The 13,639-nt window shown below is 40.8% G+C and overlaps 1 protein-coding gene across 3 annotated transcripts in view; it reads left to right on the plus strand.

Moving 5' to 3' along the window:
- PPP3CA (protein phosphatase 3 catalytic subunit alpha) overlaps positions 1–11,075 on the plus strand; it is a 314,581-nt gene extending 303,506 nt beyond the window's left edge. For 2 of the 3 annotated variants that reach the window (XM_081085595.1, XM_081085593.1), the window contains exons 12-14: positions 1,902–1,999; positions 5,307–5,336; positions 8,430–11,075. In XM_081085595.1, coding sequence (XP_080941721.1) covers positions 1,902–1,999; positions 5,307–5,336; positions 8,430–8,626 — 325 coding nt within the window. In that variant the 3' untranslated portion in view covers positions 8,627–11,075. The remainder of the gene's footprint in view (positions 1–1,901; positions 2,000–5,306; positions 5,337–8,429) is intronic. The other variant, XM_081085594.1, reaches the window with a different exon arrangement.
- The last annotated feature ends 2,564 nt before the right edge of the window (positions 11,076–13,639 follow it).

Raw genomic sequence — 13,639 nt, forward strand, 5'->3', positions numbered from 1 at the left:
TTACAGAGAGGAAGGGAGAGGGATAGAGAGTTAGAAACATCAATGAGAGAGAAACATCGACCAGCTGCCTCCTGCACACTCTCCACGGGGGATGTGCCCGCAACCAAGATACATGCCCTTGACCGGCATCGAACCGGAGACCCTTCAGTCCGCAGGCCGACGCTCTATCCACCGAGCCAAACCGGTTAGGGCATCTTGTCCAGCTTTTTAAAGACAGCACCTGCATAGGTATTTCAAGGCTCTGCCTGGCTGATAAGCTGTGAATAGTTACGGGAGGTGGGGAGGTGGGCACCAGAGCATGACAAGCATGGAGCAGGGGGACTAGCTAAGAGACTGCTGGAACAATCCAGGTAAGAGTTGTTGGTGGCAAGCTAAAGAAGTCAGCTACAAAAGGGCGCGTGTTATATGATTACATTTATGTGAAATTCAGAAGAAGCAAACCTACAGAAAGTCGCTAGTGGTTATCCAGGGCTGAAGGAGAGGGCAGGTGGCCTCTACCGGACAAAGGGTTCTTTGTGGAGGGGTGACAGTGTTCTAAAATTGGCGAAGGTGATGGTTTCACAACTATAAATATACTAACATCGTTGATTGAACTGTATGTTTTAATGAGCCAATTGTATGGTGCATTAATTATATCTCAGTGAGAGGAGGAGTATTGTGAGAAATGGTAAGGTACTTACTGGAATATTTTGTGGGTAGAGCCTTCAGATTTACTGATTGAGTGGATGTGGCATGAGAGAGAGAAAGGTCATTAAAGGCTACGTCTTCAACCTTAACTAAAGGATGGAAGTGAATGAAGAAAGATTATGGAAGAAGCAGGCTTCGGGGGAGTTTAGGAATTCTGTGTGGGTCACGTTAGACATAAAAATGTGAAGTGGGTAGATACAGATATTATAAACATAAGATATATAAGAAATCAAAGCTTTTTGGGTTATATAGGGTTACAGTGTCTGCTACATAGTTATATAGGGTTACAGTGTCTGGAAATATAGGAGGTTATTCCTATTTCATGGTTATTTAATCATTATGATTAATTCAATCATAATGAAATAATGATGTACATAAACTGTTTGCAAAACATTTGTCATAATGAGTAATAAAGCGATTTTATATTAGCAAAGCAGTGGGGAAAGAGGCTGCTGAAAAGGAAAGCTGGGAAATTTTACCTATTGCATTATTGGCTAGTTGCTATTATTTTGCATGTTTATCATGTAATGTCAAAATTCCTCAGCCCACTGTATGTAACTCCTAGCTTCCTGATTCATACATGAACTTTACTTTTTTATCTCCCATATGCCGGGGGGAGATATATCTCCCATAAACTCCATATACTCCCTGATTTTCTCTCCCAAATCAAATGAGCTTCACTCATTTTTCCTGAGCCTGGGCTGGAAAAGTCCCATCCACACTCCCCTTGGCTCATGTTCAACATCTGCATCCCACCGAGGAAGCCCAGCAGTCACTGTGTACTATCATGCCTGCTTAATAATCAGAATTGTTTTCTGTATCTTCAGTACTCAAAGGGACTGAACCATCCCAGCTGTATAATTGTAAACTCAGCCATGTCATTTACATAACATTACTTCAATATGAATGTATAAAAATATAGTATGTTTTAAGTTAAAAAAATCTACAGAGCCAAGATAGATGTAAATGTGAGTTATTATATGCAATTTTTTCATTTGTCTTCTCTCTCTCTCAAGAGAAAATTTATATGCTTAGCCCATGGACGTGGGCAATGGGGTAGTGAAGACCTTGGGGGGTGGGGGGGGTAGAAACTGGGAGGAGAGGGAAAGGAGGGGGGATGGGAGACATCTGCAATACTATCAACAATAAAAAATACATTAAAAAAACACACACAGAAAATGAGTTAATGCCCCCCTCACCTTGTGCCTTTCCAGAGAGGAGAGCGAGAGTGTGCTGACGCTGAAAGGCCTGACGCCCACAGGCATGCTCCCCAGCGGAGTGCTCTCTGGAGGGAAGCAAACTCTGCAAAGCGGTAAGCAGCCCCGTCACTGTGACCTGCCCGTGCCAGGAGCCTCTAGTCAGCTGTGTCGTTAGAGCCCTGAGTTCTCATTCATTGAAGCTCTGTCTTATTCTCGGCTCAAAGAAGGACTGAACCCCCACATCCATGTGACCAGTCATGTCCAACAACTCAGCTCCCTCTTGCGTGGGAACGGAGTCTCCCCCACCCTGCATTCCCGAGGCGCTCACGTGGTCACCACAGTGCAGGCCTTGAGACAGGACACCTCATTTAGGTTGCCTACATGCACAATAGGTTTGCCCACTCTCAGTCAACCAGTTGCTAAAAACAAAGTTTTAATTACATTTTTACTAAATGTTCTGGTTGTCTGTTTGATGGATGAAATACACACGCACACGCGCGCACGCACACACACACGTACAAATATACATCCCAAAGTTTAGGTTTCAGTGGAAAATGTAGGAAGGATATAAAAAGGATAATTTCATTATCCACTTGAGTAGAAATTGGGAGTCATATATGTCTTTTATTTATACCCCCAAAACAGACTGAGTATAACCATGTTTCATTTCTGAAAAGAATGAAAACATTTCCTTTAAAAGACCCAGAGATTTTGTATTAAAATGTGTAGCTTTCTGGACGAGTGCTTTCTAATAACACTTTCTGTAATGATGGAAATGTCTCTTATCTTTACAGAAGTCACTGGCAACATATGGCTGTTGAACACTTAAAATATAGCTAGTACAACTGAGAAAGTGTTTTATTTTATCTAATTTTTATTAATTTGATTTACACAGTCACATGTGGCTAGTGGCTACCCTACTAGATACACTCTTTTACTTTTTTTAAAAATATATTTTATTGATTTTTTACAGAGAGGAAGGGAGAGGGATAGAGAGTTAGAAACATTGATGAGAGAGAAACATCGATCAGCTGCCTCCTGCACACTCCCTACTGGGGATGTGCCCGCAACCAAGGTACATGCCCTTGACCAGAATCGAACCTGGGACCCTTCAGTCCGCAGGCTGGCGTTCTATCCACCAAGCCAAACCAGTTAGGGCACACTCTTTTACTTTTGTTTTATTACCTATTTTAACTAATATTATCATTAATGAGAGTTCCAGTCATATTATCATTAATGGAAGTGTTGCTGTTAAATTAATCTTTAACATGAAAAAGGGAAAAGAAAAATACACTATAACATTTTCAAAACAATCTCAGCCTCTTGCTAATTTTTGTATATCTTTCCCTGAATCTTTTTGTGTATTTTCTTTTTTCTATCACTATCCCTCAAACTAGAAGATTCAGGTGTTCTTATGGTTACATTGTTTAGACCCACCTCTCTGCGTGGAGCGTAGTGTTCAACTTCAGGCATATGGTACTGCTAAATAATCAACCCCTAGCAGCAGCATTCTCGTTTTCTTTATTTTCATAGTAATTTATCCCAAAACCAATATCTTTGAGTTTCCACAAAAGAGGACATTTCTAAATAATAGTAGGAAGACATATAGTATTTAAGGAAATTCCCCGTTTACACCTAAAAATTATTTTAGCAACTTGTTTTATAAAACAGAGCATTTTTCCCATCACAGTAAACATGCTCTGGACAACATTCATATCAATGTATCACTTATAAACTCAAAATGCACAACTATCTCATTGAGATCTGCATAGTTTTTGATAAGCACATTTTAAGGTACTGCAAGTGTATTATCAGAAACTATGGCCACATTTGCTTTAGAAGGATACACTTAACATGCAGTACATATTTCTAGTATGTTGGTGCTGGTGTGGTTTCACATATTTTGGTTTACTTTTACACTTACGTTATCTTAAGTTCTTACAATTCTTTGTTTGATTTCCAGATTTTCACTGGTATTTAACTTAGATTATTCAGTTACCTCTTCTGTTCACTTTATTTTAAAACCATTGTTTGTATTATTCTGTGTTGAACTCACATACACACAGGGAACATAAGCATTAGAGCCTTGTTATTCCTAAGAATCTGAAAATTCAGTACATATTTTAAACCATATACATTAATACAATTTCAGAATCCATTTTCTGATACCCTTCAATTGTCTAAAAGGAGAAACTACTTAAAGCTTCACTATTTCTGCTCTGTGGTGGAATTTAGAATGCACCGTAAGTAAATTGTAGTGCACATTTGGCAGTTGCCCTAGATTTAAATCCTTAAATTGTAAGAAATGTGCATATTAAAGTCAAGGGGTAGAATTTTAATAGAAACATTTTGGAAGTAAACGTAGAGAAGTTTTGCATTTTAGCACTTAATTAAGGAAATATCAACTATCCTTGGTAACAGAAAGATTCATACACCTGTACAGTGGGAATATGTACCCTCACATTATTATAATAATTACTGGGAAAGCAATGGGCCTTCAAAGTTTTGCTTCTGAAATACGCAGACTTGCAGTATTTAGGGCGCCTTTGCTTTAACAGGCTGATAGAATTATCGCTGCTATTGGCATGTTACCACTTGATTATAACTTTTCAAGACTTTCGTTCCAAGAAATAATACCACAGTAAAAAAAAACAAAAAACGATTTTGTGCTCGCTTCGGCAGCACATATACTAAAATTGGACCGATACAGAGAAGATTAGCATGGCCCCTGCGCAAGAAAATCGATTTTAAATTGGATTGCCTGGTAAAAGAAGTCCAAGTTATACCATTGCCTTCCTTTTCTCTTTTCTCTCACCATTCTAATCATGCTGGGTGTTGGTCTTTATAAAAACATTCATTTTCAGCTCAAGACACATTGATTTTATTTTTCCTCTAAATTGATGCCCCTTTTCCATTGCAGTAGGAAAATGGGCTACCTAATATTAAATAGCATGAATTACCCCATTGACATTATGGCAACTGCTTCAAATTCTGCCATTTTTCCCCCTGGTATTTTAAAACTGTAAACCACCAAGCATAGCAGTGGTTTTATTGAAATTGGTGCAAGTCACAGGCTCATTTTAGATTGACCTAGTCCCTTTATCAATTCAATCTCAGTAAAAGAAAACTTTGCTGAGTGTTTTCCTAAAGGGTCACTCTGTCATTTATTTAATGAGCAAAAACCAAAGTAGTTCACTCAGAGGTGTGTATCCACCTTATAAATTAAACTTATCATTTTGTTTTTTTTTTTTTCTTTCTTTCTTTCTTTTTAGCATTTCTGTTTTGTTGTCTGTGCCAGAATCCAGCACTTACAGGAACATGAATTCTCTTAGTTCCCTTGATCGTCACTGATTTGTTCTTAGAGTTAAAAATCCTCTGCTCATTTTCTCATTCATTTTGCACCCCCTTTCTTCTCTTCAGCTACTGTTGAGGCTATTGAGGCTGATGAAGGTAAATTGGCCAGTCCCCTTTCTGTTGTACCTGCAACAGATAAGGGCTCTGCTGGGTGTATTCATTTTTTTATTTTTATTTTTTATTTTTGCTGTAGCTTGTACAGAGTGTGTGGGTGTTGGGCTAACAGTTGTGGCTCAGTATTAACCAAAATGTTCTTGCTTTAAAGGGGAAAGTGTCCTTTTATGGTTTGTTTGTTTGTTTTTTTCCCTTATAGCTATGTTTGCCTTTGTATACAATGAACCTAGGATAATCACAGAAAACAAAAGGATTATATATCTTGAAAGATGTGGGGTGGGGGTTATGGCAGCTGTTTTGACAAATAACGCACAAAACAATACTCTTTGAGCTGAACCATGTCCCTCCCTCAAATCACTTTTAGTCAGCACTGAAAAGGAGAGAATAAAAATAGCTTTATGAATTCTAGTCTTCAGAAATTTCTAGCAAGGAAAAAAAATGTTCATTTGAATAGTGCTTTGTTGTAGTTCAACATTAATTTATGTCTCTAAACAATAATCCAACATGAGACAGCTGTGTATGAGATAAACAGTTCTGCTACTCTTACCAAATTTTAACCTACTGGAATCTGTAGTACAGTTAGCACCAGCTAGTGTCTGTGGAGGTGGCCGTTAACAAGCGAAGCAGCTGTTGAGAAGTCACTCAATTGTTTAACATTTATTGAGTGTCTGCTTTGCACCAGGCCCTCTGCTAGGTGCTGCAGGGGAAATCAAGTCATGTCTATCACCGACCGTGTCCTGGCACTGCTCAAGGGCACTAGACTTGATCCATTAGCAATTAGTTTTGAGTTAAGTGCTTTTTAAGTATATAGTTATGAGAGAACTGCATATCAACACGGTTTTTAATATTACACACACCTACCCTTTGGAAATTGTAAAAAGAATAATTTGAAGTTCCCCTTTAAAACAAAATTCTTCAGTTGTATTTTGCTCTTGCAAAGATAACTCTTTGTTTTTCCCCAAATTGTGTGCATCTGGCCCTTTGATGTGATGTTTTAAAAGTGCCACTTTAGACTCTTTAATTTGTACATGATTTGGATATGTAGTAGGGGAAATGATAGCAACGTAAGAGAAAATACAACTGCTTCCTAAATAGCAGTGAATAAACTGCTATTTATGTGGGAATTCTCTATTCCTCTCGGCACATTCTAATCTGCAGTGTGCATTCTTGTGGATAGTTTGGCTGTTTTCTGTGGTTTCTGTGACTCTGTGTTGTGTTAAGTACACTACCAATGTAAATTGCTAATACCCATTGTCTGACCAGCAACTACAGCAGAGCACATTCTTCCATACCAGGCTAGACAGGGGTGATTAGAAACGGAGCCCCATTCTGACCATATTGCATTGTCCTAACTAGAGCCTGAATTTCTATGTTCCCATCTTATTGGCTTTTAAACCCAGAGATTCCACTTTTATCACTGAAATTAATAAAATTAATCATGATGATGAACTTTTGATACTTATTAATTCTGATGAAATGGTATTCCTAGTGGTTTAGAAAAAGAATAGAGTACCACTTTGTGCCATTGTTTTGTCTCCCAAAATAATTGAGTTAGTTTTCAGGGTGGGTGCTCATTAGACAGCTCTATTATCCTGCAATTTATTACTAAATTAGAGAAGAATTAAGAAGCTTTGCTTTGGGCCTTGGTCTTTCCCCATTTCCCCATCTTCTTCCTCTCATAGTTGACTAATCACCATGATGCTAACCTTTAAAATGCAGAGGGGGGAGCAAGCTATTTCTCATCGCTTAATGAGTTTAGAAGCAACTGTGTGTATCTTTTAAGAATCTCATCCATACTAATCAAAGGCACCGCACATTTGTGTAGGAGTGGCTGGCCAAGTTTCAGCTTGAAACCACTTTCCTTTTTTTCCCAAATAAGGTGGGAAGGATAAAGGTGCCATGAAATTGTCCTTAATCAGCCACGGAGACGCAGCCTAACTTGGCATTGGCGATTGGCCCTTGGGTACCTGGCTTGCACTTCACAGAGAGTAAAGCAAACTGATGTCATTGGTTCCCCTTTTATGTACTTGACTTTCAGCTAACTTGTTGGTGCACCCACTGAAGAAATCATTTCATTTCTAGAACAGATATGCCTTATCTGTCTCCGGAGCACACTAAGGTTTGCTGAAAAAAAAATTAAAAAAATCAGCTATCAATGCCCCCCTTTGAAAACTCATTGAATGGGGCCAAAACTAGTCTTATTCATTTTTGCTAAAAAATTGTGAAAGGTACTTTCTTCCCGTGATGCTTGAACCATCACTCAGGTCTACATTGATCTACCAAGAAAGAGTTTTCTTTGCCTTGGGCAGGAATGGATACCAGATGGACATCAGTTTGGCCTGTTCACTGCTGAAGGGCAGAGAGCGTTTTCTACTTAGTGATCTGATCTTGGTTTTTCTGAGTCCCTCTCACCTCTGGGCCCACTCCACATGCTCCCAAAGCTGAGTGGAGACACAGGAGCTTTTCATTTTATTGTTTTCATGCCATCATTGAGTTGTTTGTCAAGGAAGTCTTTCTGGGATTCTGAGATGGCATGGAAATGCCCCAAGTTAATGCCTTTTACCTTTTAGCTTCTGCTCTAAGCTCTTTACCAGAATGTTAGATGTACCTACCTCAGCGATGCTATTGGACTTGCTGTTGCTAGCAGAATGGAATAGTCAAAGCAGGGCGGTGTTCCGGTCAAAGTCAGGGCGTTTGGTTCAATAACCCCACTAACGTGGCCCGTTGATACGTGCTGGCTCTAGAAACCTGGCCCTGGTAGCACTTTCCTCTTTCCATGTCCGCTTCGGGTTTTGTTTATGTAAACTTCCGTGAAGAAGAGAGACGTGCTTCCATCTCACTAACTTGAAGAGGACGTTTTGCTTGGCAAGAGACATTGGCTGTTTCCCAACCCTTGGTTATCCGCGGGGATGGTAAGGAGGCCGTTGTGTTGTGCTCAGATCCCGTCACTCTTCTCTACTAAAGGATTCCCATCTCTCACTGCGAAATCTCTAACAGCACCTGATGCAAGAGCGGTGCCCTTGTTCGTCTTCTGGCTAACCCAGTTTTTCTTTTTCTTAATGATTTTCTGTTTAGCTATCAAAGGATTTTCACCACAACATAAGATCACTAGCTTCGAGGAGGCCAAGGGCTTAGACCGAATTAACGAGAGGATGCCACCTCGCAGAGATGCCATGCCCTCCGACGCCAACCTTAACTCCATCAACAAGGCTCTCGCCTCAGAGACTAACGGCACAGACAGCAATGGCAGTAATAGCAGCAATATTCAGTGACCACTTCCTGTTCACTCTTTTCTTTCCTTCTTTCTTTTCTTTTCCTTCTTTCTTTTTCGAGCTGCAGGGCATGGTGGGGTTGCTGCATATTGGCAGTTGTATGTTCTTGCCTCTGAAGATAGCTTACTTGCTGTGGGGGCCAGGAATTGGATCCAGTTTACACTATCATTAGAAAAGAGGGGGAGATAGATAATAAACTATATTTTGGTGAGGGTGGTGATTAAACACCTCTTTTGGTATACCTTTTAAAAATGCTTATAGGAAAAGCAAGTTAAAAAAAAAAAGAAAGCTAATGCTAGTATATACGGCAATGTTAGGGTATGAACTTGTTTTCCTCCTGCATTGGGGACTCCTAGATAGAGTAATGCAAGGTCTTTCATCATGTTACTGGACACGAAAACTTTGTCTAATTTCTTACTCTATTGTACGTTTACAGTTGCAGCACTAAAAATGGATGACATCAAACATTTTTAACAAAATGATGTACAAACTAAGGACTATTTATTGATAATGTTTTGCTACTCTTGTCAGACAATGGCTATAAAATGAATTAGGCAGTCTTAAAAAAAAAACAGAAAAAGAAAAAAAAAAGGAACGTTGCAAATTTGTTAAAATGCCAAAAAAGGACAGTTTAATTTTGTACAGATTATGCTTACCTCAGGTTTCTTTAGTGTGCTTGAATGCCCTTCTTTCAATATAATACTTATTAATTTCGCAATGAATATCTTTTCATTTCTTTTCTTTAAGTTTTAAAGAACTGGAATAATGACATCTATCTTTTTTTGCTGTTTATATTTAGGGGTTTTGTTGATAAATCAAGTCTTGGTTGTGGCTTGCTGAATTAAATATTTATGAGTGGTGCATTTTTAAGTATAGTGAACAAGATACCATATTAAGTACAGTGATAAAGCATCTATATTCTGTAAAAATAAACCTGCCTATGCATGTTTTTTAAGAAAAAAAAATGGCTGTATCGGCCTGTATGGGACTGTAATGCGCTTAGTGGTCTGACATATACTGGAAATGTATGTATACTGGCGTACTTTATATTCTATAAAATGCTTAATGCCTTTGAAATTTTGTAATCAAAAAAAGCTTTGAAAAATCTAAAGGGGGAGAGTATTCTTAAAAGTTTTTAACATAAGCTTGTCAGTGCACATATAGATGGTTAGCATGTTTAGCAACCTTGTGAAATTTAAATAAGTTTGTAGTTACATGTGAAACTCTAAATGCATGGTAACTGTTAATGTCATAACGATTTAGTTATTTTGTTCTGTTCTGTCATGTGCCACAAACTATGTACTTTTTTCACTTTTTTCCCTTTGTATATCAGTTACGGGTTACAACTGGTTCATTCTGAAAACAACAACAAAAGTCCATTCATATTTTTTAACAATTGTATAAGTGCCCAAGTAATTCACTACAGCCTAAAGCCTTGCCTTTGTAATTTGACTTCTGAAATGTTGGCAATCAAAGCATGCACTTGTAACAATGAAAAAGAAAAAGCATTTTATATTACTACTCAATAAAATGTGCATGAACTTAAAGAACTCTCATCCTTTCACTGAGTCTGCTGAAGGGATTTCTGTGCACAACCACCACGCTGTCTTCTAGGTGCTGGGCCCACCACCCTGCAGCACAGCATCGCTCCGCCCGGCTTCTCGGGGGGCCTCGTGATCTGAGGCGTGGTGCCCACTTCCGCTGTAAGAGACTTGGTGGATCTCTGTCTCGAATCAGACAAGAGAACTATATTTAAAGAGTAAATGCCCTCTTCTGGCTCCCTGGGTGCAGGAGCCACTTAAGAAACCAGATCATTCCTTTTGATTGGAAAAACAAAAACCATTTGTTATCAGGTTGTTTCAGTTGTATTGGATGCCCTATCTGCTAAAGCAAAAAGAACTAAGCTAATACGTATATTTTCATCACAGAAGAGAGTTGCATTTGTATTGATAGAAAATTTGTATACCAGCGCTTCAGCTAATATCTAGTCACCGGAAGATTTAAGATACACCAAATTTCAGTTTGTTTCTAACATTGTTCATTTTCAGTGCACTTTGTTTTATGTAATAAAGTATGCCTATTATATTAACTAATAAGAATATGACCATTAGTGATATAGTGTACCAAAACAAAGATGTTCTAGATATATTGTCTGACAAAGACTATCCCAAATTTATTTTAATGAATCCAAACTTTTCCCCCCTTGTGGATATTTTTCTGTCCTAAAAAAAAAAAAATGATATCCAAGGAAAATATTTAGATGCAATTTATTAGAATGATGTGAAAGGAATGGTAATTCTGGTACCAAGGTGTTTGTTTTCTTTCTTATATCTGCAGAGAAAGTATCCTGACAAAAAAAAAAAATCTTTTTTTTTTTTTTTTTGGATTCCTTTTACAAATTGTGCTGAGGCGACTATGGCATAGAAATAAACATTTGACATTAAAATAATCAATTGATGTGAGTATTGCTTGGTCTTTCCGGTCAGTAGTTAAGAAAGTAATTCTGTATATTTTTCAATAATTCTTTCAAAGAAATCAATATAGAAATGAAGTAATTTTTCCAAAAGGGATAACACTGCCATGTCATTGGTTATTAGATCTATCTCCTGCACTTTTGGAGAAATTGTTGAATTCTTGAGTTGTTTATGCCAGTGAACCTTTGACTACACACACACACACACACACACAGGTGCACACACTCAAGAAACAACCTTCTTCCGTGCCTCCCTCCTACACGCTCCCCCAAAGTGACTTACCTCTTAAGGGGCTCAATCTCAGTGCTGACTTTTTCCCTAGCTTTTCAAAGAGTCAGAGCTAGATTTCACTGACCCTAGGTTAGCAATTCTTTTTATTTAAAATACTAGCAGCCCAGTACACGAAATTTGTGCATCTGGGGGGTCCCTCAGCACAGCCTGCACTCTCTCACAGTGCAGGAGCCCTTGGGGGATGTCCGACTGCCACGGAGGCGGGAGAGGCTCCAGCCACCACTGCTGCGCTCGCCAGCCATGAGCCCCGCTTCTGGCTGAGCAGGGCTCCCCCTGTGGGAGTGCACTGATCACGAGGGCGCAGTTCCTGCGTTGAGCGTCTGCCCCCTGGTGGTCAGTGCACGTCATAGCGACCAGTCATTCTACTGTCCAGTCAATTTGCATATTAGCCTTTTATTAAATAGGACTAGAGGCCCGCTGCACAAAAATTTGTGCACTGGTGGGGGAGGGAGTGGGGAGGTGTCCCTCAGCCCCACTTGTGCCCTCTCACAGTCTGGGACCCCTCAGGAGATAACCACCTGCTGGCTTAGGCCTGCTTCCCAGGTGGCAGATGGCAGGCCCGATCCCTCAGTGCCTGCCCCGCCTCCCCGGGTCATGCACACAGCAGGGCTGATCGGTGGTTGGGGCGCCACCCTGGGTCAGGTCGCACAGGGGACGCCCGGGCGGGCCGGCGGATCGCTGCTGCCCCGCCTGGCCTCCCCAGGTCAGATCGCACACAGGATGCCCGGATGGAGGCCGGGCGAGCTGGCCAATCGCTGCTGCACTGCCCAGCTGCCCGGGGTCAGGTCGCACATGGATGCCCGCTGCCCCGGGTCACAGGTAGCAGGCCTGGATGGCGGCAGGGCAGGCGGGATAGCGCTGTCCCGCCCCACTGCCCTGGGTCGCAAATAGCAGGCCCAGGTGGTGGTGGAGCAGGCGGGATGGCGATGTCCCGCCCTGCCTGCAGTATGCAAATTAGCCGCCATCTTTGTTGGTGGCTAATTTGCATATTGTGCTGATTAGCCTATGGGAGGCACAGCGAAGGTACAGTCAATCACCATGTTTGTCTATTATTAGATAGGATTCTCTGCTCATGTCATTTTAAACTGTTTCTTTTTAATGTATTTTTTTTTATTTCAGAGAGGAAGGGAGAGGGAGAGAGAGATAGAAATATCCATGATGAGAGAGAACCATTGATTGGCTGTCTCCTACATACCCACTACTGGGGATCCACCAGCAACCCACAACCAGAGCATGTGCCCTAACCAGGAATTGAAATATGACCTCCCGGTTCTCAGGTCAACGCTCAACCACCGAGTCACACCAGCCAGGCTTAAAATGTTTTTTCAATGACAATGACAAGGGGAGCAGAGTGGAGGGGGAAAGAGCATCTCTGTGTGGACAGCTGGACCAGCATGCCCTGGGGCAGCGTGTCAAAGCGGGAGCACCTTGAGGTATCAGCCCCTAAAGGGTTATGGGGAAGCCGAGGCTCCAGCATGACCTGGTCCAGAAGCATCTTTCCCTCCCACCACACCACATCCATGGGAAGTAATAAATTTTAGCACACATCCATTTTCTGCCCCCAAACCAAGGCCCCTATAGGAGGGCCAGTGGGAATGGCCTCATTTAGATGTCTCACACATTTCCTGGACTACCTTATGTCTCCACTCACTGCATCTGCCTGTCAAACTCATTTAAGAAGCAGGGACCTCTCTGCTTGTCCAGCCTGAGGGCCTGCATTTCCTAAGACTGGAAGCTCCTTGAGTCAGTAGACACATCTGAGATCCTCAAACTAAAGATACCTTCTTTTCCTCTTGGCGTGTGGCTTTCCACATTATTCGCTCCACAAACATTGAGCCTAGCTATGTTCCTCTCACTGTCCAAGGTTCTTATTTTTCCACGGGCGGGGGGGTGGGGGTGGCAGCGAGGAGAGGAAAGACTGGCAGTCTTGACAGCATATCAGTTTCGTTATGATGTAAAATGTCAGCATTCCATCACTATGATGTAAAATGTCAGCGCTCCATCAAACCATGAGTCAGTGTCTGGCTTAACACTGAGCTGCTTTTTAAGGCCATTTTTACTCTGTTTCATAGGTGTTTCTTTCGTCTATATTTTAAGGCAAAACTCACCAGAAAAAGCCCCTGACGAGGCCCTTTCATGATAAATTCGTTTATTTAAAAAATGCATCCGTTGTAATGGGAGGCAAGAAGTAGCCAAAGAAATGTACCTCTTCCTGGTGACCACATTTTCAAGAGGCAGCACAGACACA

The sequence above is a fragment of the Myotis nattereri genome, assembly GCF_964212035.1.
Source record: "Myotis nattereri genome assembly, chromosome: 1".
In the NCBI taxonomy this organism is placed as follows: domain Eukaryota; kingdom Metazoa; phylum Chordata; class Mammalia; order Chiroptera; family Vespertilionidae; genus Myotis; species Myotis nattereri.